This window comes from Pan troglodytes, chromosome 3, assembly GCF_028858775.2.
Source record: "Pan troglodytes isolate AG18354 chromosome 3, NHGRI_mPanTro3-v2.0_pri, whole genome shotgun sequence".
NCBI classification, from domain to species: domain Eukaryota; kingdom Metazoa; phylum Chordata; class Mammalia; order Primates; family Hominidae; genus Pan; species Pan troglodytes.
Genome location: NC_072401.2, coordinates 62,078,935 through 62,098,696, shown reverse-complemented (window position 1 = coordinate 62,098,696; position 19,762 = coordinate 62,078,935). Strand labels below are relative to the sequence as shown.

Genomic DNA, 19,762 nt, shown 5'->3' with positions numbered 1-19,762 from the left:
TAATTAAACAAATAAAAAACTTTTAGTATTTGAATTCATAAACAAATAAAATGCATATTTACTCGTGGCCTTTCTAACACTTTTTACTCATGACAAAGATGTGAATAAGAACCAGTATATGAGTAAACTAACTGGATAAAAGCAGAGAGAAACACATGTTTCACCATTCAAGGAAGGAAAATATGTAGAGCACTTAGCAACTGAAAATATATTACAAAACATTAGGTTTATTATCATATTCATTTTATAATGGAATAAAGAGCAAAGACAAATATTAACTTACCAGAGATTCAATTCTTCCACTCAAAGTCCTGTATTCCTGTGTAGCTGGTGAATTTAACTGACTATTATATTCAACATTTAGGAGTTGAAAACTGCTCCTATAAAAGTAAGATTTTTGATCTGAAAAAAAATAAAAGGGAAGGTCAGTCTTACTTTACTAAGTTGTTGAACCTTTAATTTATTCAGGATTATGGGAGGTTATATTATAGAATTTCAAAAATTTACTTTCCTTGAAAGAAAGAAAAAGTTCTATGCTTCAGTGTAATTATGATAAAATTATTATCTTTTCAATTTTTAAAAAGATTGGCAAAGCCAGAGTGGTGTAGATGTTTAAAAATCAGAGTGGTATTTTTATTTGAGAAATTAAAAATTGTCAGAAATAGTATAATTTTTATTCTTGCTACATTTTAAGGGAGATTTGTGGTGTATTCATTCAGGAAATGTTAATGTATGTTTGTAATATACTATTATTTATTTATCATTAAGAAAGAACCCAAAGTAATTATGAAATTTCAAAAATTATTTCAAATAATATTCTTTATTGAGGAGTTAGTAATTCACCATTAGTTTTTCTGGAGTAATCTAGAAAGTAAGTCATCTGACAAGATATCTAATCTAGTAATCCAATGTAAATTATTTTCATCAAAAGGCACCTTGCAAAATAAAAAACTTGACAGACCAATAACAAGTAATAAGATTGAATCAGTAGTAAAATATCTCCTAATAAATAAATGTCCAGGACCGATGGCTTTATTGCTATTCTACCAAACCTTAAAAGAAGAACTAACATCAATTCTCCTCAAACTATTCAAAAACATCAAACAGGAGGGAGTTCTCCCCAACTCATTCTATGAAGCCAGTATTATTCTGATAGAAAACCAGACAAGGACACAATTAAAAAAAAATACTACAGGCCGGGTGCAGTGGCTCATGCCTGTAATCCCAGCACTTTGGGAGGCCAAGGTGGGTGGATCACGAGGTCCGGAGTTCGAGACCAACCTGGCCAACATGGTGAAACCCTGTCTCTACTAAATATACAAAAATTAGCCAGGTGTGGTGGCAGGCGCCTGTAATCTCAGCTACTTGGGAGGCTGAGGCAGGAGAATTGCTTGAACCCGGGAGGCAGAGGTTAAAGTGAGCCAAGATCATACCACTGTGTTCCAGCCTGGGTGACAGAGCAAGACTGTCTCAAAAAAAAAAAAATAGGCCAATATTACTGATGAACACAGAGGCAAAAATCCTCAACAAAATACTGTCAAACTGAATCCAACAGCATATCAAAAAGATAATATACCACAATCAACTGGGATTTATCCCAGAGATGCAAGAATGATTCAACATATGCAAATCAATAAACTTAATACATCACATGAACAGAATGAAGACAAAAACCATATGATCATCTCAATAGATGTTCAATAGATTCCATATCCCATCATAACAAGAACTCTCAACAAACTAGGCTTACAAGGGACATACCTCAACAACATAAAGGCTGACCAACCCACAGTTAACATTTTACCAAATGGGGAAAAGCTGAAAGCCTTTCCTCTAAGAACTGGAACAAGACAAGGATGTCCACTTTCATCACTCCTATTCAACATAGTACTGGAAGTCCTAACCAGAGCAATCAGGTTAGAGAAATAAATGAAAATGCATTCAAATTGGAAAAGAAGTTACATATTCAAATTGTCCCTTTTGCAGATTACATAATTTTATACCCAAAAAAACTAAAGACTCCACCAAAAAACTCTTAGATCTGATATATAATTTCAATAAAGTTGCAGGATACAAACTCAACATACAAAAATCTATAGCATTTCTATACACCAACAATGAAATAGCTGAGAAAAAAATCAAGAAGGTAATTCCATCTTCTACAAGGACAACTGCAAAACACTGATGAAAGAAATGGAAGAGGGCACAAACAAATGGAAAGACATTCCTTGCTCATGGATTGAAAGAACTGATACCATTTAAATACTATACTCTTCAAAGCAATCTATAGATTCAATGCAATCCCTATCAAAATACCAACATCACTTTTCACAGAAATAGAAAAAGCCATCCTAAAATTTGTATGAAACAAAGAGCCCAGATAGTCGAATCACACCTGAGCAGAAAGAACAAATTTGAAGACATCACACCACCTGACATCAAACTATACTCCAAGGCTATAGTAGCCAAAACAGAATGATATTGGTATAAAAACAGACACATAGACCAATGAAATAGAATAGAGAGCCCAGAAAGAAATTCACCTACAGCCAACTGAATTTCAACAAAAGTGTTAAGAACAAACAATGGGGAAAGCACACTCTTTTCAATAAATAGTACTAGGAAAATTGGATATCCATTTGCAGAAGAATGAAACTGGACCCTTATCTCTCACTATATACACAAATCAACCCAAGATGTATTAAAGACTTAAATGTAAGACTTAAAACTATGGGAACTATTAAAAGAAAACATAGGGGAAACACTTCATGTCTTTAGTCTAGGGAAATAATTTATCACTATGACCTGAAAAGTACAGACAACAAAACCAAAAATAGACAAATGGGAATTAATTAAACTAAAAAGCTTCTGCACAGCAAAGGAAACAACCAACAGAATGGAAAGACAACCTATTGAATGGGAAAAAACATTTGCCAACTGTTCATCTGACAAGAGACTAATATCCAGAATATACAAGGACTCAAACAACTCAACACTAAAAAAAAATAAAAATTCCATTAAGGAGTGGGCAAAGAACATGAGCGAACAGTTCTCAAAATAAGACATACAAATCATCAACAGGTACATGAAAAAATGCTCAACATTACTAATCATCAGAGAAACGCAAATCAAACCCACAATGAGATATCATCTCACCTCAGTTAAGACTTCTATTACCAAAAAGACAGAAAATAACAGATGCTGGTGAGAGTGCAGAGAGAAGAGAATTCTTATACACTGTTGGTGGAAATGTAAACTAGTGCAGCCATTATGGAAAACGGTATTGAGATTTCTTATAAAACTAAAATAGAACTACTATATGATCCAGCAATCCCACTACTGGATATTTATCCAAAGGAAAAGAAATCACCATGTCAAAGAGATATTTGTACTTGGGTGTTTATCACAGCACTGTTCACAATAGCCAAGATGTGGAATCAACCTATGTGTCCATCAACAAATGAACGGATAAAGAAAATATGATATATATATATACACACACACACACACACACACACACACACAATGGAATACTATTTGGCCATAAAAAGAATGAAATCTTGTCATCTGCAGCAACATGGATGGAATTGGAGGTCATTGTGTTAAATGAAATAAGCCAAGCACAGAAAGACAAAATTAGCCAGGCATGGTGGCTCATGCCTGTAATCCCAGTACTTGGGGAGGCAGAGCTGGGAAGATCACTTGAAGCCAGGAATTTGAGACCGGCCTGGGCAACAAAGTGAGACCCCATCTCTACTACTAAAAAAAGAGTAAAGAAGAAAGACAAGTATGTTCTAACTCATATGTGGGAGCTTAAAAAGTTGATCTCATCAATGTAGAGAGTAGAATGACAGATACTAGAGACTGGGAAGGATGGAGGGGTGTGAGGGGGATTGAAGAGAGGTTGGCTAACAGATATAAACATATAGTGAGATAAATGGTATAAGTTTTATTGCTTAATAGCAGAGCAGAGTGAAGTTAACAACAATGTATTATGTATTTCAAAGTGGCTAGAAAAGAGGACTTGAGTTGTTCTAATACATAGAAATGATAAATACTCAAAGGGCTGTATACCTCAAATACCCTGGCTTGATCATTACACATTGTATACATGTAACAAAATATCACATGTATTCCAGAAATATGTAAGATATTATGTTTCATTAAAACAACAAAAACAACAACAATAACAACAGGGGTCTTCCAGAGGACCTATTCAGCTGTGTGAAGGAGATAAAAGTCTCTGAAACATATCTGTACACAACTCAGAAATACTATGAAGATGTACATAACCTAATGGAATCTGTCTAGAATAAAAATGTCTACTTTCTTTTGATTGTTCATATGCATTACTTACGCAGACAAATACCTTGGTAAGGGGCAAGAGTTGGAGATCCTGGGGGAAGGGTGGTTGTTTGTAGTGGAAGATCAAGTCATTTGGGGGCCATAAGTGATCACTGGAACACAGTTTGCAGATGACTTACCAAGGGGCCTACTCTTTAAGCATGACAATGCCGTGTCATTAAGTGTGAAAATTCATTAATTTAACCTGAAACTCCATGTCTCTTTTTTCTACCTCTGTAGTTCACCTTAAGGGTAGGTGACTCCAGGTGATTTGATAGCAAAATGCAGCCAAAAGCAAAAATTTAGCCATAACCTTTACATTTGATTGGCTGAAATGATTGTGTATCATTATTGGTATTTCTAATGTTGGTAATTTTATTGCACCATTGGAAGTATTTCAATCTTTGCATAGTTAAGCATTTTTGCCTGTTTACAATTGGACATACTATAAGTTATATTCTTTCTCTTTTTCTCTTAACACTCACACATACCCATGTACACACCTGCACACCCATACACATGATTTAAGTGATTTAATAGAATTATATTTGAAATAAAAATAACCTCAAAGTGTATTTTAAGTGAAAAAAATTCTAATATATGATATTATTTAGTAAAATTTGACACATTTTACATATCTATGTTAAAGCATCTGAAAGAGCCTTCACAGAGATTTTTAAGGAAAGTTGTTTATGAATGAGCATGATATGTGTATTCTTTACATTATTTTTTCTTGTCCACATTGTCTATTTTTAGTGATATAATAATAAAAAATTAAACAAAACAAAAGAGACAAATAACTAAAGAACATAATGTTTTAAAAAGTTTGACTTTACCCCTTTTAACATCTCAACTGAAAATTTATCTCCTGACCATCCTAACTGTTAGGCTTGTAAGACACTGTTTTCAGAAGACAGAAGCATTATTTGTTAATAAGAATGGACAAATACTTAGGTACATCCAAATTTTAGGTGTTGAAACTTAAGGTTCTTTGAAATATTTCACTGTTATGATTTTATCAGGTTATCAATGAAGGAAATCATAGTATTAATGAAAAACAAAATGAGTAAATTTTAGCATCAGAAAATTATTGAGAGTTTTTTTTTCCTTTGGATAGAATAATTCTTTTTTGAGTAACAATGTTTGGTATACTCAAAAGGTATGTTTGGGGCACTAAAAATGGCCAAAATAGGAAAGAGAAAAAATACTGATTCAGTAAAAATACAGATATGCATCTATATTTGGGGAAGAATTATAAGTAAGATATATAATCACATTATATTAGGAAATAAAAGCCATAGTAAAAGAAAGAATGCCAGACTTTAAATCTGAAATTGTATGTAGCTATTAAATCTGAAGAGTAATAATGTTCTGGTACTTACCAAAAGCTAAAAAGTAAACAAGTAGAGCTATGGTGACTGCCAGGATCACTACCCCTGCGACGACAATGAAACATACTACATATGGATTCAGAAATCTTGAAGTCGAAGTTACACGTGCTGGCCTTACAAGAGAGAGAGATCAAAGAAAGTCATTCATTTCACTGATTTCATCCATCATTTTGGTGCTCATGATTGTCTTCTGTCTTTCCCGGTCTCTTATCTGGGACATGGCTCTAGCCATAGAAACATATTCGTAGATATGAAACTGAACTTAACAAGACTGTCCGTAGTGGTTTTTCTTTCAAGTTTTTTTTTTTCAGCACAAAATGAATGAAATTCAAGTAGTCTGATGGAAGAAGAGGGAAATCTGACTTATGGTTTGGAGTTGCTTTCCTTTCTGCCAATTGATAAAGTTTTTGAGAATAACAACAAATCATTGTCTGTTCTACTGCAATGTCTTCCAAAATTCTATGCTGGACATTACTGTAGTAATCAACCTTGCTTGGGCACCATCCCCAAGGCTGTACTGAAGAGAGATCATTTGGGTGGGAAGAAGTGTCGAGGAAGATAAAGAAGCAGGGGTGGGGTGGTGAGGGGGTCAGGACGGTAGCATTTCTCATTGCAAGATTCCCCATATTATTAAAAATCGGCAGAGGCATAGAGCTAGGATTGGGGAGAATAGCAAGTAACTGAAATGAAACAGAACTGCTCCAATAGCCAATGATGTATTTGATTTATCATATTTTCCCCATGAATTTTTACTAATACATAGTCACACACACTGACACTGGGAAAGTCACCAGGGGAGCTGGATGTGAATTCCAGTTTTACCCTTTGTTTGCTTGGAGGTCATATTGTCATTTATCTGAGATTTTCTTTATCTGAAAAATAGGAATAATAATACCTACCTCAAAAGGCTGTTTTGAAGATTAAGTGGGTCATGTTACGTGTTATAAAGTATATATTTCTAGTTCAATAGGTTATCCACTTGGCTGTGAACACCTTGAAGGTAAAGATAATATTCATGCCTATGTTTAACATAGGCAAACTGTTTAACACTTTGCAGAATGCTTGGGTTATATAGGTGTTTTGTAAATATGTATGATATTTATAAATATTTATCGCCTGTGTTAATTCTTGACATGTTTCAGATTTAAAAGCCTCAATAGAGCTGAGAAGCAATTATATGTAGGCATATTCTAATTTTCATATTTTTGTATTTTGTTTTGCCAGCATTCTGGTATAAGTGAGAAGGGTATGTTCTGAGGGTCAGTGCTGTGGGATACATTTCACTGCAATGTTGCCTGGTATTGTTTGGGCTCTACTCAACTCACAAGCCTATAATAGGGCACTTCTTGATATTTTGTATTGTGCCACCTGCACATTGTATGCTGTGGCACTGGAACTAGTAACATTTCAGAAGACTGTTGGAAGCAGACATAGACTTGCCAATTTTCCATTTTGTTGAATAAACACAGGACACTTTATAAAAATTGACCATGCTCAAGCATGATCACTTTTAAAAAGAGCATTTAAGTATATAACATAGGAAGAAAATAACCTCAGAAAAATTTATTAAATGCTATAACTTTATGATGTCTTTTTGCTGTATTTGTCTTATTTGTTCATTTTGCTACACTAGTGAAAACTGGCTTTCCCTAACATGGGTTGAGAGTCCAGTGTTCAACAACCACTACTGTAGTAATTTTCTAGTTGAAGAAAACTGTCACTTTGACATTTGCTAACTATTTGAGTTTCAGCTTACCCATTTGTTACCTCATGGGGTTATTGTGCCTGTTACATGCAATCACAAATGCATAGTGTCTGGTATTTGTGATTTCAGTAATTAATAGTGGCTGCTGAGTAGTGAAAGAGTTAAAAATAGACAGAGTTGGAGGCAAATGTAACTCCAAAGGCTAAAGAAATCTCAAATTGTTCCTTTCTGCAACAATTAAGGATTGATTTTGTTTCCAGAGATGAGCTGATATGTCAGGATCTGTAAGTGTGGAGTGAGAAGAACTGTAAAGAAGGATTAAGTTGGAGGCTAAAATCTCCAAAAAAAGAAATCAAAAGGCTAGAGTCAATATGTGCTTTAACTTGGATGAGCCTCCCACGGGAATAACATTACAGCCAATTTTGCTTTCAGTTCACGAAAAACGTCTTGAACTCAATAACTGAAAAGCACCATGAGACATATGACTCAACAAACAAAGGGTGTGGAGCCCAAATTACCTTACGCTCACAAGCCATAACTAATTACATAAGAATGAATTGTTCCACCCTATAGAAACAACTGAGGAAATAGCATGTTTCAACTTTCAATAGCATGTTCAACTTCTAGTTGAACCTCTGAACGTTGCTAACACAAACTAAATTGTGTATAATATTTACTCTAAATATGTTTGTAAACACTGAATTTTCATTCATAATGCAATGGAAATCTGTGAAAGAAAATATATTGCTTTTAAAGCAGGGTCTTGGTGAGTTAGATTTTTAGTACTTGCATTTAAACAGCAAAGCAAATATTCTATTGTGACCCATTTACCCAGTTTCCCTCTCACTCTTTCTCTTTTTTATTGACTTGAAAAAATTGCATGAGGGTGGAAAATTTATCTTTTTATACTTTTATTGTGAAAGCCTATCTGCCAGGCATTGTACATGTACGTTGTCAATCTTCATGATCTTTTCATAGCCTTGTAAATTCTGTATTACGATTGCATTTTAAATATAGGAAAGGTGAGGCTCAGAGAGTGAATAACTTATGTTTATTCAGGAGTGACAGAGCTGGAAACAGAAACCAGGTAAGTTTGAATAAAGACACATGAACTTCCGCTCACATACACTTTGTCCCTAAGTACATTGCTTCACACTACAGAGAATGGAAAAGCTTTGGGTTTCATGTCTCTCCTGACCTCACTTGGGGGAAGCAAAGGGAATCAATAGCTATTAATAATATATTTCTTAAGATATATCTTCAGCCCAGACCTCTCTCTTTGAACTGCACATCATCATTTCCAATTACTAATTGAACGTGTTATGGGTGCTTTACAACCACCTTAAATAGAAAAGTTCAAAACCACAATAGCGAAGACTTGGAACCAACCCAAATGTCCAACAATGATAGACTGGATTAAGAAAATATGGCACATATACACCATGGAATACCATGCAGCCATAAAAATTGATGAGTTCATGTCCTTTGTAGGGACATAGATGAAGCTGGAAACCATCATTCTCAGCAAACTATCGCAAGGACAAAAAACCAAACACCGCATGTTCTTGCTCATAGGTGGGAATTGAACAATGAGAACACTTGGACACAGGGAGGGGAACATCACACACCGGGGACTGTTGTGGGGTGGGGGAGGGGGGAGGGATAGCATTAGGAGATATACCTAATGTAAATGACGAGTTAATGGGTGCAGCACACCAACATGGCACATGCATACATATGTAACAAAGCTGCGTGTTACCCTAGAACTTAAAGTATAATAAAAATATATATATATAAAATAATAATAAAAAAATAAAAATAAAAAAAGGAAGTCACAGCAAACTTAGATCTGAGTACAACTCGTAACTCTTATGCTCAAACCATGACCTTGGGCAACTACACTGTGTCTTTAATTAATACGTGTAAAAACTGATCAGAATGGAGCTCAGAACCTGATATACATGCAATAGCTGTTGGTTATTATTATTGCCAGTCATAGTGTTGGCAATTATGTCTCAATTTCCTTTTCTAACAAATAGAAAACCAAAACTGGTCTTGCTCAAAAAAAAAAAAACAAAAAAAAGAAAAGTTCAAAACTGAACGTGGTATTTTTTCTCCCACTGGACTATAGTGTTTGAGGATATGCCCAGGGTTGTATTAAAGAATTTTTCTGCAAGACATTTTTTCCAATTAAAACATGATCATTTCTTATTTATTTAAAATTTCCTTTGTTCTGATATCAGTCATGTCTTTCAAATGAAGGAAATGAGATATGAAAGATTTCTTTAATTGATTTTAAACTTCTAAGCACAGTGTTTAATTCCTACATCATAAAACACTTCTAAGGGGATGTGAAAAGGGAACTAGACTAGAGCTAGGAGATGTGGATTCAAGTACTCTTTCTGTCAAATATCAGCTATGTGATCTCACATTAATCGTAACTATTTTAAGCTTCAGATTTCAAAAAAATTTAAATGATAAAGACAATACCTTCCTCATAATTTGATTTTTTAAAATAAAATAAAATGGTGTATATACCAATGATTTGTAAACTGGAATTTAAGGTATTATTATAGAGGCAACTGAAGTATAACAGCAAGATCCCTAGAACTGAAGATTTTTCTGCCAGTAACTGTTGTATGAGCTTGGATGAGTCCTTTTAACATTGTGGAATCTTAGTCCCCCTGCGACATGTTGGTGATAACAACAGTTATTGTACAGTATATGTTGTGAGAATTAGAGCAGATGACATGCATGCTGTATAAACTATAAAGGGCTAAATAACCATAAAAAACTTTAGAGAAAAATAAATTTTTAATTAATTAGTTTAATTTATTTATTACTATTTTTATTTAAACTTACACTATCAAGAGAAAAAAGCGCATTTCTTTAAAGTATTCAGTATTACCTATTTACCGATTTACCTATTTCACTTTTTCTCCACACTTTTTATTTTGCTCTACATCATTCTTATCACACAGGTAACTTTATAGTAAAGAAGAGGAATGTGTTGACACCTATCTCCATTGAGGTACTTTTGGAGTAGAAGAGTCAATACTAGTTTTCTATTCTTCTGTAGTAATTAATTTCTTAACTCTCTAGACTGGCTCTGCAAGAAATGCTCAAAGGAATTCTAAACATGGGAATGAAAGATCGATACTCACCTATCATAAAAATACATGAAAGTATAAAACTCACTTGTCTTATAAAACAAAGAAATGAGAAAGAGAAAGAAACAAAATGGCAATATGACAGAACTCCACCAAACCATGGGGCTTATAAAACAATTACAGAAATGACAGAGAAAGAAATAAAATGGCTGCATGACAGAACTCCACCAACTATATGCTGCTTACAAAAAACTTAACTTACTGATAAAGGCACTTATAGACTAAAGGCAGAGGTATAGAAAAATATATTCCACACAGATGAAAACCAAAAGAGAATAGAAGTAGCTATGTTTATATCAGATAAAACAAGGTTTAAATCAACAGTAGTAAAAAAAGACAAAGAAAGTTATTACATGATAACAGAATCGACTCAACAAGAAGACATAACAATCCTAAATGTATACATATCCAACACTAGAGCACCCATATTCATAAAACAAATATTACCACACTTAAGAGATAGACAGGAATACAATAATGATGGAGAACTTCAACACCCCCATTGACAGTACTAGACAGATCATCGAGACAGAAAATCAACAAAGAAACACTGGACTTAAATTGGACTTAGACCAAATGGACCTAATAGACATTTACAGAAAATTCTGCCCAACTATTACAGAATATACATTTTTATCAGTACATGGAACATTCTCCAAGATAGATCATATATTAGGCCACAAAACAAGTCTGAAGAAACTTGAAGAAATCAAAATCATATTTGATATCTTCTCAAATTACAATGGTCTACAACTAGAAATCAATACCAGGAGGAACTCTTAAAACTATATAAAAACATGAAAAAAACCCCAAAATGCTCCTGAATGATCTTTGGGTCAATAACAAAATAAAGAGGGGATTTAAAAAAATTTTGAAATGAATGAAAATGGAGACAAAACATACCAAACCCTCTAAAATATAGCAAAAACAGTGCTAAGAGGGAATTTTATATCATTAAATCCCAATGATGTACCTTAAGGAACTAGAAAAATAAGAACAAACCAAACTCTAAACTAGCAGAAGAAAATAAATAACAATGATCAGAGCAGAACTAAATAAAATTTAGACCAAAAAATTACAAAGGATCAATGAAAGAAAAAGTTGGTTACTTGAAAAGATAAAGAAAATTGATAGACCGCTACCTAGACTAGCCAAGAAAAAAAGTGCCGATTCAAATAAACAAAATCAGAAATGAAAAAGGAAACTACAATGATATAGAAATACAAGAACCATTAGACACTACTATGAACAACTCTATGCTCACAAACTAGAAAACCTAGAGGAAATCAATAAATTCCTGGAAACATGTAACCAGGTAGAAATCTACCAGGTTTAATTTACAGATTAAACCAGGCACAAATAGAAATCCCAAACAGACCAATAATGAGCAGTACAATTGAATAAGAAAAAAAACATCTTTCAACAACAACAAAAATCCCAGGACCAGATGCATTCACAGCCAAACTCTACAAGATGTATAAAGAAAAACTGATGCCAATCCTAATGAAATTGTTCCAAAATATTGAGGAGGAGGGAATCTTTCCGAACTCATTCTATGACTCCAGTATTACCCTGATACCAGAATGAGACAAGGGCACACACACAAGAAGGGAAAACTGTAGGTCAATATCCTTGATGAACACTACATAAAAATTCTCAACAAAATACTAGAAAACTGAATCCAACAGCACATCAAAATGGTAATATGCCATGGTCAACTGGGTTTTATTCCAGGGATGCAAGTATGATTCAACATACACAAATTGATAAATGTGATTCACCACATAAACAGAATTAAAAACAAAACCATATGATCATCTCAATAGATACAGAAAAGGTATTTGAAAAATTTAGCATCCTTCCATGATAAAAACCCTTACAAACTAGGCATAAAGGGAGCATACCTCAAAACAATAAAAGCTATATATGATAAACCCACAGCTAACATCATACTGTACAGGGAAAAGTTGAAAGCATTCCACCGAAGAATTGGAACAAGGCAAGGATGCCCACTTTCATCACATCTATTAAACACATTATGTGAAGTCTTAACGAGCTATCAGGCAAGAGAAAAAATAAGATATCCAACTTGGAAAAGAGGAAGTCAAATTATCTCTACTGACAATATGATCTTATACCTAGAAAATCCTAAGACTCCTCCAAAAGACTCCTAGATTTGATAAATGACTTCAGGAATGTCTCAGGATACAAAATCAATGTACAAAAATCAGTAGCATTTTTATACATCAATAATGACCAAGCTGAGAACCAAATCAAGAAGTCAATCCTATTTATAATAGATTAAAAAATAAAATATATCGGAATATATTTAACCAAGGAAGTAAAAGATCTCTACAAGGAAAATTAAAAAACACTGATAAAATAAATGGAGATGATACAAACAAATGGAAAACCATCCCATGCTCATGCATCGGAAGAATCAATGTCATTAAAATGACCATACTTCTCAAAGCAATCTACAAATTCAATTAAATCCCTATCACAATACCAATGTCATTTTTCACAGAATTAGAAAAAAAATCCTAAAATTCATATAAAACCAAAAAAAGAGCCAAATAGCCAAAGCAATTCTAAGCAAAAAGAGCAAAGCTGGAGGTATCATATGACATGACTTCAAATTATACTACAAAGCTATAGTAACCAAAACAGCATCATATTGGTATAAAAATAAACACATAGATCAATGAAACAGAATAGAGAACCCAGAAATAAAGCCACTTACCTACAGCCAACTGACCTTTGACAAAGTCGACAAAAACATACACTGGGGAAAGGACACCCCATTTAATAAATGGTGGTGGTAAAATTGGACTGCTGTATATCAAAGAATAAAATTGGACCTCTATCTCTCACCATATGTAAAAATTAAGTCAAGATGGATTAAAGACTTAAATTTATGATGTGAAACTATTAAAATGCTAGAAGAAGATGTAGGGAAAACTTTTGGACATTAACCTAGGCAAAGAATTTATGACGAAGTCCTCAAAAGCAAATGCAACAAAATAAAAATAGACAAATGATACTTACTTAAACTAAAAAGCTTCTGCACAGCAAAAGAAATAATCAGCAGAGTGAACAGACAACCTGAAAATGGGAGAAAATATTTGCAAGCTATGCATCTTACAAAAGACTAATGTCTAGAGTCTATAAGGAACTCAAATAACAACAGCAAAATAACACAATAACCCCCTTAAAGAGTGGACTAAGGACATGAATAGACATTTCTCAAGAGACGTACAAATAGCCACAAACAAATGAAAAAATGCTCAATATCACTAATCAGAGAAGTGCAAATTAAAACCACGATGAGATAAACTGTTACACCAGTTGGAATGGTTATTAGAAAGTCAAGGTATAACATGTTGGTGAGGATGCAGAGAAAAGGGAACACTTACACACTTTTGGTGGAAAAGTAAATTAGTAAAACCTCTATGAAAAACAATGTGGAGACTTCTCAAATAATTAAAAATAGAACTACCCTTTGATCCAGCAATCCAACTATTGGGTATCTACCTAAAGGAAAAGAAATTATATCAAAAATTACCTGTACTCATATGTTTATTGCAGCACTATTTATAATAGCAAAGATGTGTATTAAACCTAAGTGTCTATCAACAGATCACTAGAGAAATATATATATATATATATATGAATACTACTCAACCATAAAAGGAATAAAATCATGTCTTTTACAGCAATATGGATGGAACTGGAGGCTATTATCTTAGGTGAAACAACTCAGAAACAAAAAGTCAAATATTGCATGTTCTCACTTATACATGGGAGCTAAATAATGTGCACGCATGGACAGAGAGAGTAGAATAATGGAGACATGAAAGAGTGGGAGGGGAAAGAAGGATGAGAAATTACTTAATGTGTACAGTGTATCCTATTCAGGTGATGGCTACACTAAAAGCCCAGACTTCATAACAGTGCAATACCTCCATGTAACAAAACTGCACTACTACCCCTTAAAACTATTATAAAAATTCCTTCACTCGGAGGAGGGAGGAGGAAATGCCACCAATCTTCATAGAACATGTGACATGTGAGCTATGCCTTGAAAGATGGGTAGGCCCTCTGGGTAAATGAAGAAACGGGAACAGAAGAGGTAGAAGTGCAGAGTATGTTTGGTGAAAAGTAGTTGGCCCAGTGTGGTGGTTATAGGAAAGCAGATGGAAAATAATCTAGAAAAATAAGTCTGGTCAAGATTATAGAAGACTTTGTGAGTAATGGGTTTGGACTCTTTCTTGGCTTTAGGGTATCAATGAGCTTTTTGAAATGAGGAGTTAAAGAAAGCAGCAGTGTTTTAGAAAGGTTAATCTGGTGGCCCAGTTGGGCTGCAAGAGGCGGGAGTTATGAGGCAGGAGGTCTCATTGTGCAGACAAATTTATTAGTCCAGTAATGGGATATGAAGTGCTAAGGGCCATGTAGGGGCTATGTGTGTGGAAAAGAAAGGGTTGAGGAAAATATTGAAGATGAAAAATTAGAACCATTCCCTGGTAGAGAATTCAGTGCCAAGGGCAAGAGTGGAAGTCCAAGATGAAACTTTGAAGATTGAGCTTGCGTGACTGGGGATTTAGTTATACTCGTCACATGACTAGACAATTTGAGTTGTTTTGAGATGTTCTAATAATAATTTTCACTTCAGTAACTGTTAGTATTTTTGTGTTTATTCCCAGCAGTCAGCTGTTAAGATGGGTCTCGGCTGAGCAAAGGTCTTGGGACTGGAAGTGTTCTTTTTGAAGTCATTATCTTAGAGGTAGTATTTGAAGCTCTGAAAAAGAGTATTGGAAACCACTCATTTCACTGCCTTTGGATTAAAAAATACAGGCCTACAATATAAATCTCTAGGCATATATGTAGACACACATGAATTTGATATAATAAAGAATTTCCCATTACTATAGCCTTAGGTATCTAGTAATAAGAAGAAACAATTGGCAATTATGATTACCTATATGCTATATAATTTATAATAATGTATGTAACCTATAATATATATGCAATATTACAAGTATATAATTTAGGCAGCTATCAATTAATATTTGTAATCATATGATCATACCATTACCATAAGTGAAATAATTTTACATGTGAGACTAAAAACACAGACAGTGATTTATGACCGAGGGAAAATCAAACTTTATTGTGGCTTACAAATAGAAAAGAAGGAAACATGAAATTTGGTCTGTACTTCATTTACTAGCATATGCTAATTCTTCAAGAATTACTAATAATGAATGAAAACAACATAAATAATTACTCATGCTGGCTGCTTGGGTGTGTGGCTATTTAATAAGTTGGTAGAAGGACCACACCTATTACATTAAGCCATCAATCAGTAGCTGGTTATTTTAGGTACTTACGACATGGTATAATGAGACCAAGGTCAAAGGTTTAATTTTATATAGATCCTCCCCATTAGTTCACAGATATAGGCTCAGCCCTTATTCTTATTTGCTATTTTGCAAATTCGTGCTCCTTTTTTTAGCAAACACCCTCCCCTGCCAAAAATGGAAGGAAGTCTCTAATTTAAAAAGATGGTTTTGGCACAAGCTACCCTACCTGTGGTGCTACACTGATCACCCACTAAGGACTTCATGCTGAGTTTCATACGCTTTTCTTGTGTGTGGCAATATCGTTTTTGCATATTTTAAGATTTTCTAGAATATTTAAAATAAAATTTTCATAGTGAACATGTTTATTAGACATCCAGGATAACCATGGGTATTTATCTGGTAATATTTTGCCTCTTAATTTCTTGGTACCGCATCGAGACACTACTTCCAGGAATTTCTAATGTGGTTCCATATCTCGTTAAGTCTCTGACTTTATGTCTAACTTCACTCTACCTCCATATCCTGTTCCAGACATCCTGGCCTCTCTGCCGCTCCTCAAGCACAATAGGCCCTCTCTACCTCTGGGACTTTGTGCTTGCTCTTCCCTCTGCCTGGAACACTCTTACCTCAGGTTTTCACAGGGCTTGCTCCCTGGCCTCTTGTATGTCTTTGCTCAATTGATGTCTTCTCAGTGAGACCTTGCTGACTACTCTATTAAAAATTGCACCTCCGGCCGGGCGCGGTGGCCCACGCCTGTAATCCCAGCACTTGGGGAGGCTGAGGCGGGCGGATCACGAGGTCAGGAGATCGTGACCATCCTGGCTAACATGGTGAAACCCCGTCTCTACTAAAAATACAAAAAATTAGCCGGGCGTGGTGGTGGGCGCCTGTAGTCCCAGCTACTCAGGAGGCTGAGGCAGGAGACTGGCGTGAACCCGGGAGGCGGAGCTTGCAGTGAGCGGAGATGGCGCCAATGCACTCCAGCATGGGTAATAGAGCGAGACTCTGTCTCAAAAAAAAAAAAAAAAAAAAAAAAAAAAAAATTGCACCTCCTCTCTCTGCTTTATTATTATTTGCTTTATTATTTTGCAGTACACTTATAACTTTCTAATATACCCCACAATTTACTTATTTTGTTTGTTATCTGTCTCCCTCCACCAGTTAAGAAGCTCCATAAAGGTGAGGATTTTTATGTTCCTTCCTTCCTACCAACTCATTAATAATGCCTTTATTTTAAAAGATGGTTGAACTCATTACTCTGGCTTCTAGTATATTTAATACATTCAAGAACTGTTCCTAGGAAGGCATTGGCTAGGAGCAGGAATTGATTCTGGTATTGAAAAGTCTATAAAGGAAGGTGATGAATACCAAAGCCAACAGTCTTTATTCATTAGTCAAGCTAATTTGTAGCCTTTTCAGGAAAAGAATTTCTTGACTGCAGAAGACTTATTTAAAGAAACTCAAAGTGTTTCCCTTTCAAGTCAGAGCTGTGATACAGCTCTGCACTCATAATTTGCAAGGCAAGAATTTTCAGATGCTGTTTCTGATCCTCATATGCTATATATCTTATTTTAAACTGAAGGAGATGGTATATCTGTATTGTCACTCTCATACCTCATCTTCCTCAAGCAATGGTATAGCTAGGAGGATGGTATAGACTGCTGAGTAGGGTTTCAAGAATGCTGCTGACACAAGTCGGTAGTTTGCCATGTTTTCCTTCACTTAGCATATATCCCCATATTTAATAATAGGGTCAGCCTTGCATGATTATTAATAGATGTCTGAAGACTACTTGCCATTTCTGTGAAGAATCAGTTGAAGACTTAAAGACATATTCTGATTACTGCTGTCTTACACTTAATATACACTTACTTTGCTAAGGAAAGTAATCTTTTCTGGCATTTTACATCTGCCCAAAGTGTGGATTCTTGCTTCCAGAATTCAGATTATGAGGCCTTTTGTGTCTGCAAATGAGCATGGTGGTAACATGGTAGGGGTGGCACCATCTACAAAGGTGAGTCTGCCTAAATGATTTGAAAACAACAGAACAAATGGAAATATTTTTTCTGGAACTTTATGATGCTAAGAGTTTAAGTTAATTTCTCTAGGAATCACCAGATTTGCAAAGTGGTGGGAGCAATACTTTGTTGACTCTACTGGTGTTTAAGAACATGTACTGAGTGTTGGTAACCTGTTTCCAAGAATCATAAGAGAGACAGCCCTGACAGGTTAGTTATGTCCTTACTGATTAATGTTAGTTAGGGATAGCCCAACATGTACTGTAGAGGGCACTGCTGTTCAATGTTAATATTTTTTTCTGAGTTCTACAAAGTGTAGTCATTCATAGAGCCATGAAGCCCATACTAGTTTCAAAACAAGAAACAACTACTTACAGACTTGCTTGCTTCCTCGCCTATTTCCCCCCAAAATGGCCAAAATAAAATTTTTCCCTGTCTGGATTTAGTTTCCAAATAGGTAGGTTTTCTTCCTCCTTTCTTTCATTCTTTATTTTCATTTTCTTTCCTTTTCCCCCCTTTATTTTTAACTAAAGATGTTTTCTAACCTTTATTGGCACAAAATAATTTTGCTGGCTACCGTAAATTATAAAAAAATACTCATGACAGTTTAAATATGTGATATTTTATTGTAAAAATGCTCTTTGGGAAATGAGTACTTGAATATCATGTATATTTGAATATCTTTTGGGATGAGGAAAATATTTTGAAATTGGATTTTGGTGATGGTTGCACATCTCTGTACATATACTAGCGATCATTGAATTGTGCACCTTAAACACATGAAGTTTCTGTTTTATAATTTTATTTCAATAAAGTGGTTAAAATTAAATTTATCTTTTAATGATTGTTAACTTAGTGGAATAACAAAATTACCAAGTTCCCTGTGCGTAATTGACAATGAGGGTGGACTTAAACTTCCAGAACAGAAAAAGACTCAGCCCATTCAGTTCAGGTTTCAATGCTATTTCCTAGGTAGCAATTGTTAATGAGATATTGGAATACAGGAGTGTGTTAGTATTGATGGCAAGCAATTTGTTACACATAATGGTTAAAACACATCAGAGTTTTGAAATGATTTACTTCTTATACAATTTAAACTGCTTAATTCTGGGATAATATTTCTCCTACTCACTTGCATTTTTGTTTTGTTTTGTTTTCTGGGTGGAATTACAAGTAGTGCATTGGGAATTGCTTTAAACCTGGTTGGATTCATGGAGATGTGTCACATATTTTCATCAACTGTCATGTGTCAGAGTGGATAAAGGACTGAAAAAGCCTAGAGAAAAGTTCATGTTTAACCTCAAGATGCCAAATGACAAAAAGCCAATTGCTCTTTGCACATTTCCAATTCTATTTCTTCTTTTCCTTCTGTAGCCCGAACTGATGAAACAGCAGTGTTTCCCAAACTTACCAAAACACAGAAACATTTATTTCTGAAATACCCAGCATTTTGAGGAGCACAGTATTCCCAGAACTCAGGAATGTGCTGCTCTGTGAGTTCTAACTTGCCAAGGCTTTCAGTGTTTCTGCAGGAGAGGAATGGGGAAATCTATTGCACACTCAGGTTAGAGACATGTTTATTCATATTTAAATACACAAGGAAATGTCTTGCTGTACCCATCTCTTCCATTCTGGGAATCTGGGAAACTAAGCCTGTAACTTGTCGCTTGTAGAATGAATGATGGAGTAGAATAAATAAGAAAGGAATATATCATTAAATGCACAGGTTAAATAAATAAAAATCTATTAAAAAGAGCCTAAAGAAAGAAAG

General features: G+C 34.6%; 1 protein-coding gene across 1 annotated transcript in view; it reads right to left on the bottom strand.

Annotated features, from left to right (window-relative positions):
* TMPRSS11D (transmembrane serine protease 11D) overlaps positions 1 to 17,683 on the bottom strand; it is a 50,589-nt gene extending 32,906 nt beyond the window's left edge. Inside the window, exons 1-3 of the mRNA XM_024356449.2 lie at positions 17,588 to 17,683; positions 5,727 to 5,850; positions 284 to 402 (exon numbers count right to left, since the gene is read on the bottom strand). Coding sequence (XP_024212217.2) covers positions 284 to 402; positions 5,727 to 5,850; positions 17,588 to 17,683 — 339 coding nt within the window. The remainder of the gene's footprint in view (positions 1 to 283; positions 403 to 5,726; positions 5,851 to 17,587) is intronic.
* Positions 17,684 to 19,762: the final 2,079 nt, after the last annotated feature.